The following is a 17,005-nucleotide window of genomic DNA, read 5'->3' on the forward strand; positions in this document are numbered from 1 at the left end:
ATGTTTCTTTGTGATTCAGTTTACAATTCATCATTCATACAACTTCTAGGTTCATAAGCTCGCACTAGTTCCTTTTGTTATAACTGTAACTAAAAAGTAAAAAGTCGAGTAAGCTAATATGCATTTTCAAAAACACAAAAGTTAAAGTTTATTAAAAACATGAAACGAGGTAAAAATACAATAAGTAAAAAAAACGAACCCCTTAAGTCGAGTAAAACTACAACTCATATGTGTGCCCAAAATTCAACGCACGCGTTTACCTATTACAATTCACTGAAATATAGTTTTTTTTCTATTTTCAGCAATGCTTTACAGTTTCTTTTATTTTTTATAAGAAGTTTCCGAAACTAATGTTAAAGACATTTCGTGTTTAATTAAGATTTCTAAACTTTTTCATCGGAAGAGTATATTTTTATCGTACAATAGTATTGATCAATTACTGCACCTTAAGTATATTTAAATTAGTTATAAATAAACCTACGTGTACCTTTCATATTCGCCTAATAGTACCTTTTCCCATAACGAGGCTTAGATCTTTTCCCTGTATACCTATATTCTGGACTGGCATTTTGAGGTTCACTTTTGTACCTAACAAATGGTTAAATGTATTTGTCTGTTGAATCATTTACAGTGATAATCGGTTTTTTTTTTTTTGTTCGTATCTTTTAATTGCCTTGGAACAAGAGAATGAAGAGCACATAACATATACTACGTTATCACCCCACTTCCGGGTAAGTTTCTAAAAGAGTTCAACAGCAAAGAACGAAAATAAGTTTATTATCATGTTATGTATACTGTAACAAGTGCAGCACGATCCGCGTACCCTACCAGAGAACCTGATACATGTATCACATCTGATTTTTTGGTGGTCTTAGTTTTGATCAGTTTTTAGTTTTCAATGTTGCGTTTTGTAAACTGTTTTTCGTTTTCTATGTTGCGTTTTGTAAACTGTTTTTCGTTTTCTATGTTGCGTTTTGTAAACTGTTTTTCGTTTTCTATGTTCCGTTTTATAAACTGTTTTTTGTTTTCTATGTTGCGTTTTGTTATCTGTTTTTCGTTTTTGACATGATATTGTCAGTTCGTTTTCGACTAATGAGTTTAAATACCTATTTGGTATCGCACACCTCTCTTATACGAGTATAACATGGTATTGTTCATTATCAGGTTCATTTAAACTCAAAACAAGGAAGTATTTGAGAAAAAATATTAGTGAATGTGAGGTTTTTACAAAATCGAAACGTCGTCTTTTTTGTGTTGTTTTTTTATCAACTGAAATATATAACATATTCTTGTTTGTTTAAATTAATATGTCGGTGCCTTAATTTAGAAGATACACATGTCATTTGGTGATAACTTTTTTTTAATATCGATTAATTATATTAGATATTTTTTGATAGTGTAGCTTTTTTACTTCTTTTCTTATCGCATTCTCAACAATATCTTAATTAATACTATTTTTCAAAAATATATTTTACCAGTTTAATTTATCAGACATTTCTTGAACTTGCAATCGTGCATTATTCCTCTCTGCTCTGTATCTGGCTGCATCACTCTCTATTTGGCCCAGATACTGACTTCCGCTTCCTCTAAAGTGATACCAAATGGTGAGTTATAATTTATTAAGAAAATATAAATAAAATAGATCAATAGATTTGTTTCTAAATGTCTTCAGACTTTATAGTGGTCCAATTGTGTTTTAATGAAAACAAACAAGCAAATCAGTAGTTTAAAATCAAACAATAATCGTTATTATTTATATATATTGTATAATTATTATATTTCAAATGAAAGGAGAACAATTCAAATGTATGTGACAATTTTCACATGGTCACAATGACATGAACAGATCATGCATTTAGTTTATGAAAACTTGCGATAAATTAAAACTGTTATTTCTTTAACCTAACGTACAATGGTTTTAGTATGTGTCCATCAAGACAATTAGTCTTCTTTTATAAGCAGCTTACTTGTTCATTGCGTGGCATATGTTTTCATACACGCCTTGTAGATGTTCATATTGTTTCCGTAGCTGATCATATTCTCCATTTTTGTTGTTAGGTCTGGTACTTCTACATGATTGAAAACGAAAATATGGAAAATTATAAGACAAACAAAAAAAATGCACTAGTTGTCGTGCTTAGCATTCCCAACTAGTAATTTTAAAAGACAGTAAATACCCCTTTGGTATCTCAAGACTCAATTTTAAAATATTAGGAAAAACAGGAAGTATGTATACATGTATGAAATAACCAATAATCGTTGCGAACATCCTTCAGCTCATCATTGTTTAACTGCTGAATTTAAATTTAAACTGCTCAGAAGTTCTAAAGAAAAGTGTAACGAAATACTATATTAAAAATTCAAATTATTATACCAATCTGAATCAAGAATTTATTGTCTGACTGAACATAAAAATATTGTCCAATGAATCGCGCTTTCGTGAGGTTGACCAATTATTCTGAATAATACTGCAGAAATGTGCATATTTTACATACTTCTCTAATAGACAAAATTAAGTGCTCTCGCGTTACAGCTCATCACTCTCAAGTCGTGACCATCACATATGATCTTCGTCATCTGTTTTATTAGTATAATTTTACCTCGAGCTCTGTAGAGCAACACATAACACTGCTATAACTCTAAGAAACATCTAACAATGCTGTGAAGGTTTTTTTTGTTGAAAAATTGTACGTTAAACTATCAATAACTATATGATATAACTTACTGTTGTCCACTTCTTTCATTGTCCTTACAATACTTGAACCAGTAATCTCTGTTATCTTTATACCACTGAACTTCTTTTTCTAACCTCCCTCTAAAAAGAGACAATATACTTATGGTAATTAAACAACTTGTCCTTTTAGAAGTCATGCATGTCTCTCGATTTCAATAGAACTCGTATTGTATTTTCTACATTATTATTTTTAGGTCTATCCGCTCATATTCAAAAATCGAATGCTTCTTTTTTATCTTCATTAAGGTGTAAAGGCGTTGACAGAAGTACATTTTGTATGAAGCGCGGAAGCTCTTCATTCTAAAAATGTGCACACGGTCAACGCTTTTACAACCCTATGAAGTTACATAAAGAAGCATTCAATACTTTTAATTACATTGTTTAGCAATGATCATGAAAACACAAATGTTATTATTTGTTTTACTTAATTCACCTGTGCACTTTGTTGTGGGACCACGTGTTTTAATGCTTGAACAGTTTTATTGAGTAATGCAATAATTGCTTAAGGAATAACACGTGCTGTGCAGTTAGCCAATCAGAATGAAGTATTATAATAATACATACATCTAATGTTATTATTTTGTATAATATAAGTGGCTAACTCAGCAAGGTTTATAACATGTATGGACATTAAATGCTTCGTGATAATCTTCTAAATAATAGCGTTTATTGCGAATCTTATATTAACAAATATGGTGCACTGTGCAGCCTTCGTTAATGAGAAAATTACATACTATATGAAAAGATTTACAAGATTAAACACAATGTAAAACTCTTCAATAAAAAAACCGGCCAGATTTATGAAAAAAATTTAAAATCTTTTTTTATCAAAAATATTTAGAATACCACATGTAAAATAAGGGAATATTGGAAATGGCTCGACATTAAGCCTCCTTGAAATAGGCCATATATATACAAATGTACACAACTCATGAAGAATTGTTCTGTAACGTACATAAAACGTTGAACTCAATAAACAAAGAATGAGAATTAACGTTCCCATTTAGACCGGAAATGGCTGCGATTTTTTACATCTCGCACAGACAAATGAACTCTTCATTTTGGTAAAAACAAATGTGTTTACCAGTTGGTGGAAGACCAAGGTGATCATATTTCTAAACCCCAATCGTGATTAGGATAAGAAATTAAAGAGCGACTGACTTTACTTACACATCTTCAGAAAGATGATTATTTTCTTTTTCCAATTCCAATATCTGTTCTTCTAAATCTTTTATAACTTTTTTTGTATTTTTATCAATAACTGGCGAGCCTTTCTTTTTTCCCTTACTGAAATGAATATAATTAAACAGTTACATTTTACTGCATTAGACACGCAATTTAAAAATTACCAGAAAGTCTTTTCGATGGAGCAAAAAGCAAATATACAAAGCCTATGGCACACATCGAAGAGCTCATACTTACCATACTTACATACATACTATCAAAAGTGTAAATGAACAAAATACTAATGTGATGATATTGCTTGGCGTTATTAGCTGTATTGTGGTAAAATCTATGATGCATAGAAGCGGGATCATTTCACGAAAAGTGTTGAATGCAAATAAAATCTAATATATTTATATTTTAAATATGCATAGGTTTAAAAAGAAAGAAAAAATTTAAAAAAAAATGGATTTTATATTTAATAGTTTGATTAAATCATACTGAAAATGTAATGCTACATACTTTTTTCTATCATTTCGTATCAACATTTTGGTAAAGCTTTAGATTAATATCTTTCGAAATTATTAGAGCAAAATGGATATAACAGTACTAAAACATTAAGTTAATAATATATATTTGCCATTTACGTTTTTCAACTAAGAATCATGATTTCACAGTTCTGAACTATATTCTCAACCCTGCTTTTAGATTCATGTATGAACCTTTTCATGACAGTAGTCATGTAGGGATATGAAATAAAACAAATTATTGTTGGACTACTTACATTATTGAAATTGGAAAATTGTTTTTTTTGATAAACCGATTTTTTTTTGCATCAGCAATCTGTCGTGTTTTAAAAACATCAGCAAACGTACTTCCTTTTTAAAACAACCACTTTCATACAAATATTTCAGTAAGCAGAAACCACTTTTAATGTATGTCTGTGTTATGTGTTTTCTTTTGTGTTCTTATCTGCATTCAAATTCATTTAGTGTTCTTTCTTTCGATTGCTGTTGATGCGGGTATGGCTTTCCTTGTTCATTTGATCCATTTTCATAATCGTCACGTTAATTAAATAAATCAATGCAGTATTTTTTTCTTGGTTCCGTATGTATATACAATGTATGTTTTTCCGTATGCAAGATAAAAGAGGGACGAAAGATACCAAAGAGACAGTCAAACTCATAAATCTAAAACAGACTGACAATGCCATGGCTAAAAATGTAAAAGACAAAAAATCAATCAAAAGTACACATGACACAACATAGAAAACTGAAGAATAAACAACACGAACACCACCTAAAATCTAGGGGTGATCTCATGTGCTCCGGAAGGTTAAGCCGATCCTGCTCCACATGTGTCACCCGTCGTGTTGTTTATGTGATAGCAAATCCGGTAAATAGTATAATTCCGTAGGTCACATTCATGAAAGGGAAGGGGATTGTAGTTACGACGTTAACGTATACTTATTTGTTTGTGAAATTACTTTTAAACTTTAAATCTTTAATCCACTGTTGTGTACTTACCTATAGCTAGTCGTTCTATATACTTAAATCTTTAATCCACTTTGGTGTACTTACCTATAGCTATTCTTTCTATATACTTCATCTTCTTCATCAAAAGTTAACTGTTTTATACACTGATCTTCCTGTAAAAAAATATGTTTAACCTGCAATTATTGGTTCCAAGCTCAATATGTTCGTGTATATAATCTTTTTAATGTTCAAAATTTGCCTTGAGAAACTCTGTTTTCTATGCATTACTTAGCGGTTTAACATCACTAGGTCACAATCGAATTGCTGATTGTTTTATTTACGCCAAATTTCAATGCTGCTTTGATCGCAAAGTAAAGCACGTAAAAAAATCCATATAAAGCCATACAGATTTACAGTCTGATAGCATGCAATTTTGTCTCTTTGGCAATTATACCAGAACTCTTAATATATTAATAGTTTTATACAAAGGAGATCATAGATTAGAAATGCAAACATTCTGAATAAAGATATTTCATTCTAAGATATTGCAATGCTTAAAAAAAAAATTAACCATGCATGCTGAAATTGAAATTCAAAACACCGTTTTATACTTATTTGCTAACCCAGTAGAAAGGACATTAATTATACTTTAATGTAAAATTAGTTTTATTACAGTTATTGTTAGACTTACGCATAATGCATTTGTCATTAGAGATGGCGCGATATAGTCGTATGTTATCTGAGCCGGCGTAAAGTAAATACCAATCAATAATCATGGAATATGGTGCAATCTGCATTGTTCCACTGTCCCAGGTTAGGGGGTTTGGGACCCCGATAAGATGTTTAAACCCGTCACATTCTGTATGTATGTGCCTGTCTCAAGTCAGGATGTTGTACTTCTTTGGTTGTCGTTTGTTTAAGTGTTACATATTTATTTTTCGTTTATTTTTTGTACACGAATAAGGCCGTGTTTTCTCGTTTGAATTGTTTCACGTTGTCTTTTCGGTGCCTTTATATAACTGACTATGCAGAATGGCCTAGGCTTTGCTCATTATTGAAGGTCGTACGGCGAACTATAGTTGTTTATTTCTGTGTCATTTTGGTCTCTTGTGGAGAGTTGTCTCATTCGTGATTGACAATCATACCACATCTTCAATTTTTATGTTGTAGTAATAATGATAATAAAGATACTTTATCCAGAAGCAATACAACTTATAGAATATACATTTCTACGTTAAGGTATATGTGATAGATTATTCCAATATCAAACATGGTCGTATTGTACATTGATTATAATATATCTGAAAAGTTATATACATATTTGGAGTAAAACTTGTGTATGACCATCATTCTTTCCCTGTGCGCCACTAGAATCATATTCAAAACAGTGTGGTCCTGGCAATTGATTGACGACCTAAATTATCCCATTGACTGGGACATATAAGGTGAACGTTTGTCGGTAACGACCATTGCTCACTTCTTACATATTATGGAATTTAAACTGTGGGGTCATCAAAGGTTCTTAACGCCTCTAATTATAAAACAATTCGAAAAAAAATTCAGGAATAACCTTTATGTTTTGATTATATTATTTATATAAATCAACACATTGTATTATTCCGGACTTGTTTTTCGAATTGCTTTATTTAGGTATTGAGAACCTTTGGTGACCCCACAGATTCAGTGTCTTTAACAAGTACATAGTGAGCAGTGGTTGTTACCGACAAACGTTCACCTAATCTGTCCCAGTCAATGGGATAATTTAGGTCGTCAATCAATGGCCAGGACCACACTGTTTTGAATATGATTCTATTACTTAAATTTAAAAAAGTGCAAACATGCCGTTCTCTTCAGTGATAGTGATATGGCAAAAAATTTATTGATAGTGTGGAAGCGCAGAAAATGTTTTAAATTGTCCAACACCATAGTGAAAGTATCCCTTGTGCTCAACCATTTAGATTCTCACAAGTGATGATGATTCCGATTGTGTCCATGTTGCATTTAAACACTTCGGAACTGATTTGCGTATCGGACTTCTACCTCTAGGCTTTGCTTTTTGAGGAATAGGTTTTCGTCTTTCCTGCAAAGTGATATAATGTTTCGTATTGTGTTTCATGTTATGAACATGGCTGACTTTTAAGACATCTAAATGGAAGAAAGATTGTGGTTCAGGAATGACATTCTTGTTATATGAATGTCTTATTTCAGCTCTAGTAGACTACTTCTATCTTTGAAAATTCATTCATCACATTGTCATAATCAAACTCAAGAAGCTGTGGCAGTATGAAATGTATTCAAGATTGTTTTTTTCTCTGATTGTTGCTCTGATTTAAAATAAATATATGAGAAACCGATGCTTCCTACTTATACTCTTTTGATAGTTTTATTAGTGTAAAAGGAAAATACAATTTATAAATAAGACGCGTTCTAAGCACTTTTAAGTTATAAACTACCAGGAACGTTGAAAACTTAATAAAGTGAAGTACTTTAATACATAAAGAGATTTATATAAAATGATACCAAAATAGATCTAAAAAGAATGGAAATGTAAATTGGTTTTTTTTATAAAAAGATTTAATAAGTTATTTAGTAAAAGGTACAAATTCAGCTAGACTAAGTTCTCGCCTGAGCTTTTACTATTTCATAGCACATAAAACAAATCGAAAGTTCTCTGTGGTCCAAATGTGAAATTTTAGTTCCAGAAAATAGAATTTGACAAAATCTATTGGTTAAAAACAAAATGTTTACATGTTTGTGCTTACTTGTGACACAGATCTTGCCCTGACTCTGGATGGCGATTTGGCCGGTGACCTAGAAACTCTCCCTGAAGTTAATTGACCACTACTGGCGAATCTGCTGATCGGTCGAGGTATATCTATATCTTTCAGAAGCTCCACAATTTCGCTTGTTGATAGTTCCTAAATCATATATCAAATAATAGTTTGTCATTCAGTGTGGTAGAAACTATATTGTTAATGGTTGTCCGTTTTCGAAAAGTTTGAAAAGTAGATGTTACATGTATCCCTAAAGTTTAAATACTAGGTTTTATACGATAAATAGTTACTAGGTTTTATACGATAAATAGTTACTAGGTTTTATACGATAAATAGTTACTAGGTTTTATACGATAAATAGTTACTAGGTTTTATACGATAAATAGGTACTAGGTTTTATACGATAAATTGTTTCTAGGTTTTATACGATAAATAGTTACTAGGTTTTATACCAAAATGTTTACTAATAATGTGGATCAGTTTCTAGGTGAATAACTTTTGAGGTACATGATTCCTCTTATTGAACTACATTTAAAAGGTTGTGTGCTAAGTTGTTTTTTTTATGAAGATATATTTGTTGTCCCTTAATTACTGTAGTCTATCGCTAGGGTATCTGCTTGAAGGTAAAAAAAAAAAAAAGAAAAAAAAAATAATCAACTCCACTTGGTGTGTATTTCGAATTCTCCTTTATTTATTTTTTTATTTTTCTTCTAATTATAAAAGTTTTCATATCTTTAATATTGTATGATCTAATTGAACCTTTTTTTTATATTTAAACAGAATTATAGAAAAACTTACCGAGAATTTACACAACTTATGGATCATTTCGAAGCATTTTGAATTCATCTTGTCTTCTGGTCTTTCATCCTTGACCAGTGCATTCCTCTTTGGTGCATCTAGATCTTGCATCAAAGACTCGACGTCTGAATGCCAAGCCCACAGGTCTTTGCGTAACCGACTTAATTTAGGAAAGCATTTCTTTCGTTGCATAGACATGGTGTGACCTTTTAAAAATGAAAGACATCAACAATTTTAATATATATAACTTGTGTATTTCATTTTATTCATATAAATGAAATTTAAAGAGTTGTATATATTTATTTCTAAATTTTTCGCCACATATTTCAAATCTAAAGGAAAACGAGGTATTGATATTAAAGATTCATACTTTTACCTTCAGAAGAATGCCGAATAGTTACTGTATTTTGATATTCAGCTTTAAATACTTTTCTTAAAACTTGAATAAAAAAGCTTACCTTTTACTAATCCGTATCTATCTTTTATTCTTTCTTCCTATCTAAGGTTATCTGTTCATCTCGTTTGTTTTTGTGTAGAGTTGTGTATTGTCTTTTATTGACATATTTGTTTACCCTTTTTAAAAAACATGAAATTCAAAACGATACACAGTTCGAGGTTCTTTAGTTTCAAAATTCTTTTCAATCAATTCATTACACAAATTCAAGCATAAATTGGTATATTGTCTTTTAATATGAGACACCATTAAGTTGTTCACAAATTAAATACATGTCGGTCTTAAAATATAAATCAACGTCTAATTCGTAAATTAATTGTAGATTGCTTTTTTTCTGGCCGTCTTTCCGTCCATTCTCCCCTCTGTCCGTCCGTCCTTCTGTCCGTCCGTCCGTCCGTCCGTCCGTCTGTTCGTCCGTTCGTCTGTCCGTTATCAACATGTCGGACAATAAATGGGGTTTTTGTTGTTTATTCTTTAGTTTTCTATGTTGTGTCATGTTTACTATTATTTGTTTGTTTGTCCTTTTCATGTTTTAGCCATGGCGTTGTCAGTTTACTTTCGATTTTTGAGTTTGACTGTCCCTCTGGTATCTTTCGTCCCTCTTTTATAAACGCTTGAAACAATTCGCATAAAACTTTGGTGACATATTTATGAATATTCTTTTTTACATGATTTTATATTTTAAGTTTCCGGGTGTTTTTTTTTATTAAAAAGGTTTTTTTTTAGTTTTCGGGCAATAACTCAAAAACACATTCAACAATTTGCAAGAACTTTTAGTGAACTATTTATATCTGTTGGCATGAGATCCCTTTCGATTTTATGAATTAAAGAATGTACATTTCCGAGTTATGTGGTTTTATTCACTAAAAACGGTGGCATTTCCAGTTTTAGCACAATAATTTAAAAATGCTTTCAGCAGTTTTCATGAAACTTTTTTTTGAATTGTTTATAACTATTTAAGCTCCCTTTTTATTTTTTATTTTTTTTAGATCTTACGTTGCGGAGTTATGTGATATATCCCAGTTTTCGGACAAATCTTAACCTTTTGGCTACTTCAGCCCGGTCAGTTATCATGAAACTGTTGCGACTCGTTTATATCTTTTGAGATGACCTTCCTTTAGTTGTTCATGAAGTTCTGATATGACATTGAACTTTTATTCTTTGAAAAAGCGACGGGCGTATCATTCGCTCATGGCTCAGCTGTTTTTATTTTGCATTCTTCTTTTTACTTTGAATTACTTTTTGTAAATGCGTATGACCCAAAAAAAAGTAGAACGCTTTGGTACTCATTCCATTTTTTTAAATCCTTCAACATATTATATATCAACCTGTGAATGTGCGGGTAATGTGTCTGTTTCTGTTGGTATTAAGCTTTTATAACTCGGGATGCTGACGAGATTGACTGTTAGTATATGTGAAGCACTTGTAATTTTTGAAGGATGTTAGTTGTCTTTTGGTTTTTTATTTTGTCTCTGTGTTGCAAACAAAACTGAAACATAAGAACAAAGCTGACTATGCGGTATGGGCTTTGCTCATTGTTGAAGGCCGTACGGTGTTCTATATTTGTCAGTAATTTCTGTGTCATACTACTTTTTTTCTGTTGAACTAATAGAAGAAAAGAGGTAATGTCGAAATAACAAAAATAACTTAATTACAAAAATCGCTCAAATTTAACGAAAGAATTGTTTAAGTACAGAATATTTGAAAATTATAATAAAAAATTGAGATAACCGATGAGTTAAAAAAGATATTTCAATTTGTATGCCAAAAATAGCATTTTTTGCATCAAAGGGAGATAGTTTTGAGCTTTTTAAATAATATCTACATTTTAAAAGTCAACTTGAGCCGACACGAATTGCTTATGTTGAATGAGTTTTGTTCCATATGATAAAGTAACAACTTCTTAAGGTAATAAATAAAATTTGTAGTGAACTTTAATGAATGTTTATTTTTTTCTGAAATTTTTATATCCTCGAACATCCTTAAGCAACTAATGTTATTACCAACTAATACACCAGATCCCGCAATTAACATATTGAGAGCGGGAATAACCTCTAAGATATAAGATATACAAAGAAGGATCTGAATATTGTTGTTCATTGCGTGCAATTGTAAAGAAGAAACTTTAGAACATTTGTTTATACAACGTGAAGCTTGGAATTACCTGCCAGATCAAACTCTACCGAATTAAACAATTAAGAACATTATAAGCACAAGCGAAGATGTGCATGAACACAGGAGACCTTACTATGCTTGCCTGTGAAATGACATTCCAAAAACATTACAAAAATACAAAATATATACAGAGTCTCATCCGACCTGGTGTCACAAATACATTTTCAATCAAAAAGGCTAGTACGTGTGCCTCATACACAATGCAGGCCCGTAGCCAGAAATTTTCAAGGGGGCGGTTATTTGGACTCATAAAATCGACTTTAACAGTCACAATTCGAACAGAACGTTGACTTTAACAGTGCTTATTTGTTTTCAAGGGAGGGGGGGTCCGAACCCCCTGGCTACGAGGGTATGAGGCACACTAGCCTTCTTGATAAAAAATGTATTTGTGACATCAGGTCGGATGTGACTTTGTACTATATTTTGTATTTTTGTAATGATCTTGGAATATATTAACTGGAGATGAAAGACGGACAAGCAAACAAATAGGATGCCCGAGAGTAGACATAAGGATGGGAGCGAGTAGCAATGAATAAGTTGATAAATAATTAAAAATGGAGGTAATACAATAATTCTTTTATTAAATCTTATAGTTTCAGTTAATAAATATTTTGCGAAATAAAACTATTAATAGTTTTGTGGGAATATTGTGTTTAATCACTGTAAGTTTTCTACATTTTATATCAGCTGAACAAAATAATCTATCATGAAAACTGTCCGAAGTTAAAAAATCATAAAAATCCTCTAAACTTCCCATGTAAAATCATTTAAATGTCATAAAAGCTTTAAAGTTTAATGTATTAAAATGGAACTGTTCGACATACGAAAGTATGGTTACCCTATAATGGGTGTAAAGATTCAGAGAAAAAGAAGAAGGTTCAATGAAATCTTCCATTAACATTGGTTTCCTTCCCCCTCACTTTTATTCCCCTGTGATATCCATTGCGAAAGCCCAACATTTGTTTACGAAAGCTCACACAAAACTAAAAATGGGCAACATACAAACTGTTGGTCCTAATGAGGCAACGGTTATATCTGGTATGTGATTTATTGTTGTTTCTTTGCATTCATTACACCAAGGGTTTGTATAGATTGCACTACAACATCAAAATGAAAAAATGTTTCATTGTTTGGCAGGTCGCGTTACGTAATAGCAACAAAATCTTATTTCGACCATCTATGATTCTATCGACTTTTTACGTTTTAAAATGTGACACTTAATCCTTTGATTACTGAATCAATTTTAGTGTGGGCTACTCTTTCACTAAACAACACCCATTCGATCTTTTGCATTCTTTGTTTTTAAGTAAACAATTGTGAGGTACCGAATGGGGTGTGGCATCTACACAAAATGTACATGTAAAACTAATATATTAAGATTGGTGTAGTAGTCCAGTTGGCATTCAGTTAATCTTTATTGAAATTTTAAGATTTCAATCCTGTTTCTGGTTTGTTAACGAAAGCTAAGTGGGTCTCATTGGGGTCTAAGCGTGACGCCGGATTGCTGATTTTTTGTAAGCATGATGCGTGAGCGTCAAATTATTGTGTCCTGAAAATGGGAAATGAGGTCTAGCGGGACCCGCGAAATGACAAAAATATGAGAATTGCTTATGTACATAGTGTAAGTGGTATCCAGGATCTGAAACCGTTACCCCCGATGAGACCCCCTAAATAAGTAGTTTTTGTAGGTTTTTTATCAACTTATTTTCAGTAGAAGTAAGAAAAGAGAAAGTTTATTTATGCTATTTGTATCTTGTGCTACAATGTATGTGCTAATCTGATGAGTTGAGCCATTTTCAACTGATCTTTAAAGTTCGTTATTACATTGTTATGGCATTTTTAACCCTGCCAATATTCTATGTGTGATCAGGGTTCCCCTGGGGGCTGGGTCAATTATTTTTTTCTCCACCTCTTTCGCCAAAACATTATATTTTTCGCCACTTTATTATTTTTTTTCGTCAAGTAACAAAGATATATTTTTCGTTTAAAATTTACTTTTTTTCTACAGGGTTGAAAAGTGGTAAATAAATTCTGTATGTGACATTAAGCAGAAGCCATTTAACCATAACTGTATTCATAGTTTTATTTCTAAATAATTTTTCTGAAATAGTTTTTATTAAGTGAGGAGGGAAGGCCTCATGATTTCACGTGCAAAAGTCATTTATATATATAAAATACTCAAGAAGAGTCCAACTCTGTTCTGAAAGAAGATATCATTTTGTCAAATAATTCAATCAACACCTTTATTAATTAGTCCTTTGTTGTCGATAGCTATAAAATGCAATCAGCTGATTATTGATTCTCTGTCCAAATCGAAATAAGGTCAAGGTTCATTCGGAGTATTGTCTGATTGGATAAAGTCAGAGAAACTTGAAAAAATATAAATAAACAAGATAGAGGAAAATAAATCGTTATAATATATATCTTTCTTTCGCCAAATGCTTTCACAAATAACGAATTTTTATCGCCACAATTATTATTTTTTCACAAATTGTGAAAATGGCAACCACCAGCAGAAACCCTGTGTGTGATACAGTAATATGAGGCAGGCATTACCTTTGAAAGCTAGGGGAAGAAGTCCGTATGAATTATTTCTTTTATTAACTTCAAAATCTGTAAAAAAAGAAACAGAAATACCTTTAATAAGTCCTTAGCGCTTCCCATTTTAGTTCTGTTTTAAGGGATTTTACTTGTGCGCTTGTGCACGTGACATTATTTAAGTTATGATGACATGATCATGATCAATGTAAACAAAGAAAAGGAATCATCAGTTAACGTTTATTCATATCAAAGACGAAGAATTATTAAAAATGAAATTGATATTGTGTTCCAGGAGTTCCTATATCATGTATATTTTACTAGACTACTCACAGGCCCATGACAGCAAGACCACTTTCTACTTACAGGTGGATGTTGTGGGGCCGATGAAAGAAAACTTATTGTTGGAGGATGGGGTTGGGCTTGGTGTCTTGTGACAGATGTCCAGAGGTAAGCTTCATGTAATAAAAAGATTTAAGGGGGTAGGCCTTATTTCAGAGAGATAACTCTTTAAATCAGTAATGCATTTGTAAAAGTAAAGTTAAATCAATGTACTTTAAACATTTACCTTAAACATATTGGAAATAATGTACAATGTACATCAGAAGCTTAGAGTTAAATTATTTCCCTTAACCTTAACCTTAGTCTACTTACTTAAGGCATACTAGTAAGAAAAATATATTAGAACAAACTAACAAAATGCAACTCGATTGATTCAAATTCTTGATTAAGACAGGTAAATTCTATAGCAGAGGCAGATTAAGGGGGGGATTTGTTTGCTTATATAGGGAATCACTGAAGCCTGACTGTAGCCTGCCCCCTCTTAGGTCAGTCAGTAGGCCCCCACTTATGAAAATTTCTGGATCCGCCACTGTATAGCTATTTGTTTTATGACATGTTTGTGATGGCTGGTAAATAACAGGTTTGTTTTTTTAATCAGGATGTAAGTGTGTTGGACATGTTTTACTAGAGATTCAAATTAGAGATAAAAACAAAACAAATCTAAATGACCCAAGCAGATTGAATAAATTGTGAGAATTACTCATACATTAAATAAAAAGGATTAAGACACTTGTGATAAATTCATAATAATTTGATGAAAGGCAGACGATCTGTATCTGTAATTATATTTATAACTTCTATAACAGTGGTGCTGCAACTATTGCAGACAAAGCACGGCTGGAAGATCATTTTATTCAAACTTTGGGACGATGGTCCTCAGATTGTTATACCAAATATATTCATACTTAGACACGCTCAAATTTAAATGACCTCTACTTTGAACAATTAAAATTTGTACTGACATCAAGGAGTGGATTGATTTTTTTTATTCTTCTCATTACTTCAACTTGGGGCTACAGCTGCAAGCATCTATATATGGCTATTTTGATGCAAATTTTTTAGTCAATATATGAAAAATGATCTCAATTCCAAGTTTCAAGATTTAGATAGAGTTATCTCCCTTTACAAATGGAGATAGAACATTATACATTTATTGGTTTTTAATTTAGTTGTATAAGCCCCCAGTTGCCATATTGTAAATAAATGCATACATGTATGCTTTTATATTCTTGAATAAATAATAGTTTAGTACTTAGTCTTTGTATATATTGGTATTATCTTCCATCACACTTACAGCATGTACAGTTTATTACAAACTACAAACATGTGTCCTTTAGAAATTGAGGTTTGGGTTTATGCATATGAGACAGCAACTCAAGGCAAGAATTATTATTTCTGTGTAAAAGAGTGGTATAGGTAAACGAAAGAGAAATTAATTTGGTATTAGATATAACCAGCACTTTAAAATAAATCAAGAACAAGTGAAGTCATAAAATTAAAATTATATTTATTATAATTGGAGTTTGTCATCTCACTCTATTGGGTAGTTAATTATCTTTGCACACTGTCTTTGACATCACAGTGCACATTCCATTCTAATCTGTATTGCTACGTCATTACTTCACATGATGTTGATGTATGATATGTGTATGCAAGTACATGTAATACATGAACTTCTATTGTATAAAAACAAAAAATGAAATTGGAAAAAAAAACAATAAGTGAATATAAATTAAAGTTACACTTGTCATTGCTTGTACTGTTCAAAGTATCTAGTTTACACAAATCTAATACCATATTCCCTGCATTCTTTATTAATGATGACAAACTTTACTTCTGATGAGTTGAATGATAAAGTCTGGTCCCTTTGACTTCAACGTAACAAGGTTTGACATGTTTTGTGGTATATTTTTCATAGTACAAGAAAAATGAATACAGTCATTACTTCCTTATGTAAAAACATTTATCTACCCTAGATAGTTTCAGTAGCAATTAAATACCACACATTATTTTATATCTTATGAATTATTTTTTTTCAAACAGCATATCACTAGAGGTTATGACCTTGAACCCAGTTTGTGACAGTGTAGAAACATCTGAAGGTGTACCTGTGGCTGTAACCGGTGTAGCTCAGGTCAAGGTCATGAGAGATGTAGCTTTCTTAGAGAAGGCATGTGAACAGTTTCTGGGTAAATCTGTGAAGGAAGTAGAAGGAGTTATTTTACAGACTTTAGAAGGTCATCTCAGAGCTATTCTTGGTAAGAATTGATTTATAGGCACATTTTCAAGTTAAGGTTTATCGATATAAGAAGATGTGGTATGATTGCCAATGAGACAACTCTCCACAAGATACCAAAATGATACAGAAATTAACAACTATATGTCACTACTATATGGCCTCCAACAATGAGCAAAGCCCATACCGCATAGTCAGCTATAAAAGCCATGAAATAACAATGTAAAAAATTAAAATGAGAAACAAATGGCCTAATTTATAAACAAAAAGTGAACGAAAAACAAATATGTAACACATCATGTTTTCTACCTTTCT

At 31.6% G+C, this 17,005-nt stretch overlaps 2 protein-coding genes across 2 annotated transcripts in view; one reads left to right on the top strand and one right to left on the bottom strand.

Annotated features, from left to right (window-relative positions):
* Window positions 1-500: 500 nt before the first annotated feature.
* Window positions 501-9,499, bottom strand: LOC134700272 (uncharacterized). Its single transcript, XM_063561630.1, has 10 exons — window positions 9,404-9,499; window positions 8,946-9,151; window positions 8,136-8,291; window positions 7,340-7,453; window positions 5,479-5,546; window positions 3,905-4,021; window positions 2,726-2,815; window positions 1,968-2,069; window positions 1,476-1,586; window positions 501-588 (listed from the first exon to the last, which is right to left on the bottom strand). Exons 2-10 carry the CDS (start codon window positions 9,141-9,143, stop codon window positions 501-503), a joined length of 1,044 nt encoding a protein of 347 aa, XP_063417700.1. The 5' UTR covers window positions 9,144-9,151; window positions 9,404-9,499.
* Window positions 9,500-12,499: 3,000 nt separating this feature from the next.
* Window positions 12,500-17,005, top strand: part of LOC134700252 (flotillin-2-like) — a 35,167-nt gene continuing 30,661 nt past the window's right edge. The window contains exons 1-3 of the mRNA XM_063561610.1: window positions 12,500-12,612; window positions 14,481-14,562; window positions 16,498-16,712. Of these exons, the coding sequence (XP_063417680.1) occupies window positions 12,564-12,612; window positions 14,481-14,562; window positions 16,498-16,712 (346 nt within the window). The 5' untranslated portion in view covers window positions 12,500-12,563. The remainder of the gene's footprint in view (window positions 12,613-14,480; window positions 14,563-16,497; window positions 16,713-17,005) is intronic.

This window comes from Mytilus trossulus, unplaced genomic scaffold (assembly GCF_036588685.1).
Source record: "Mytilus trossulus isolate FHL-02 unplaced genomic scaffold, PNRI_Mtr1.1.1.hap1 h1tg000128l__unscaffolded, whole genome shotgun sequence".
Classification (NCBI taxonomy): domain Eukaryota; kingdom Metazoa; phylum Mollusca; class Bivalvia; order Mytilida; family Mytilidae; genus Mytilus; species Mytilus trossulus.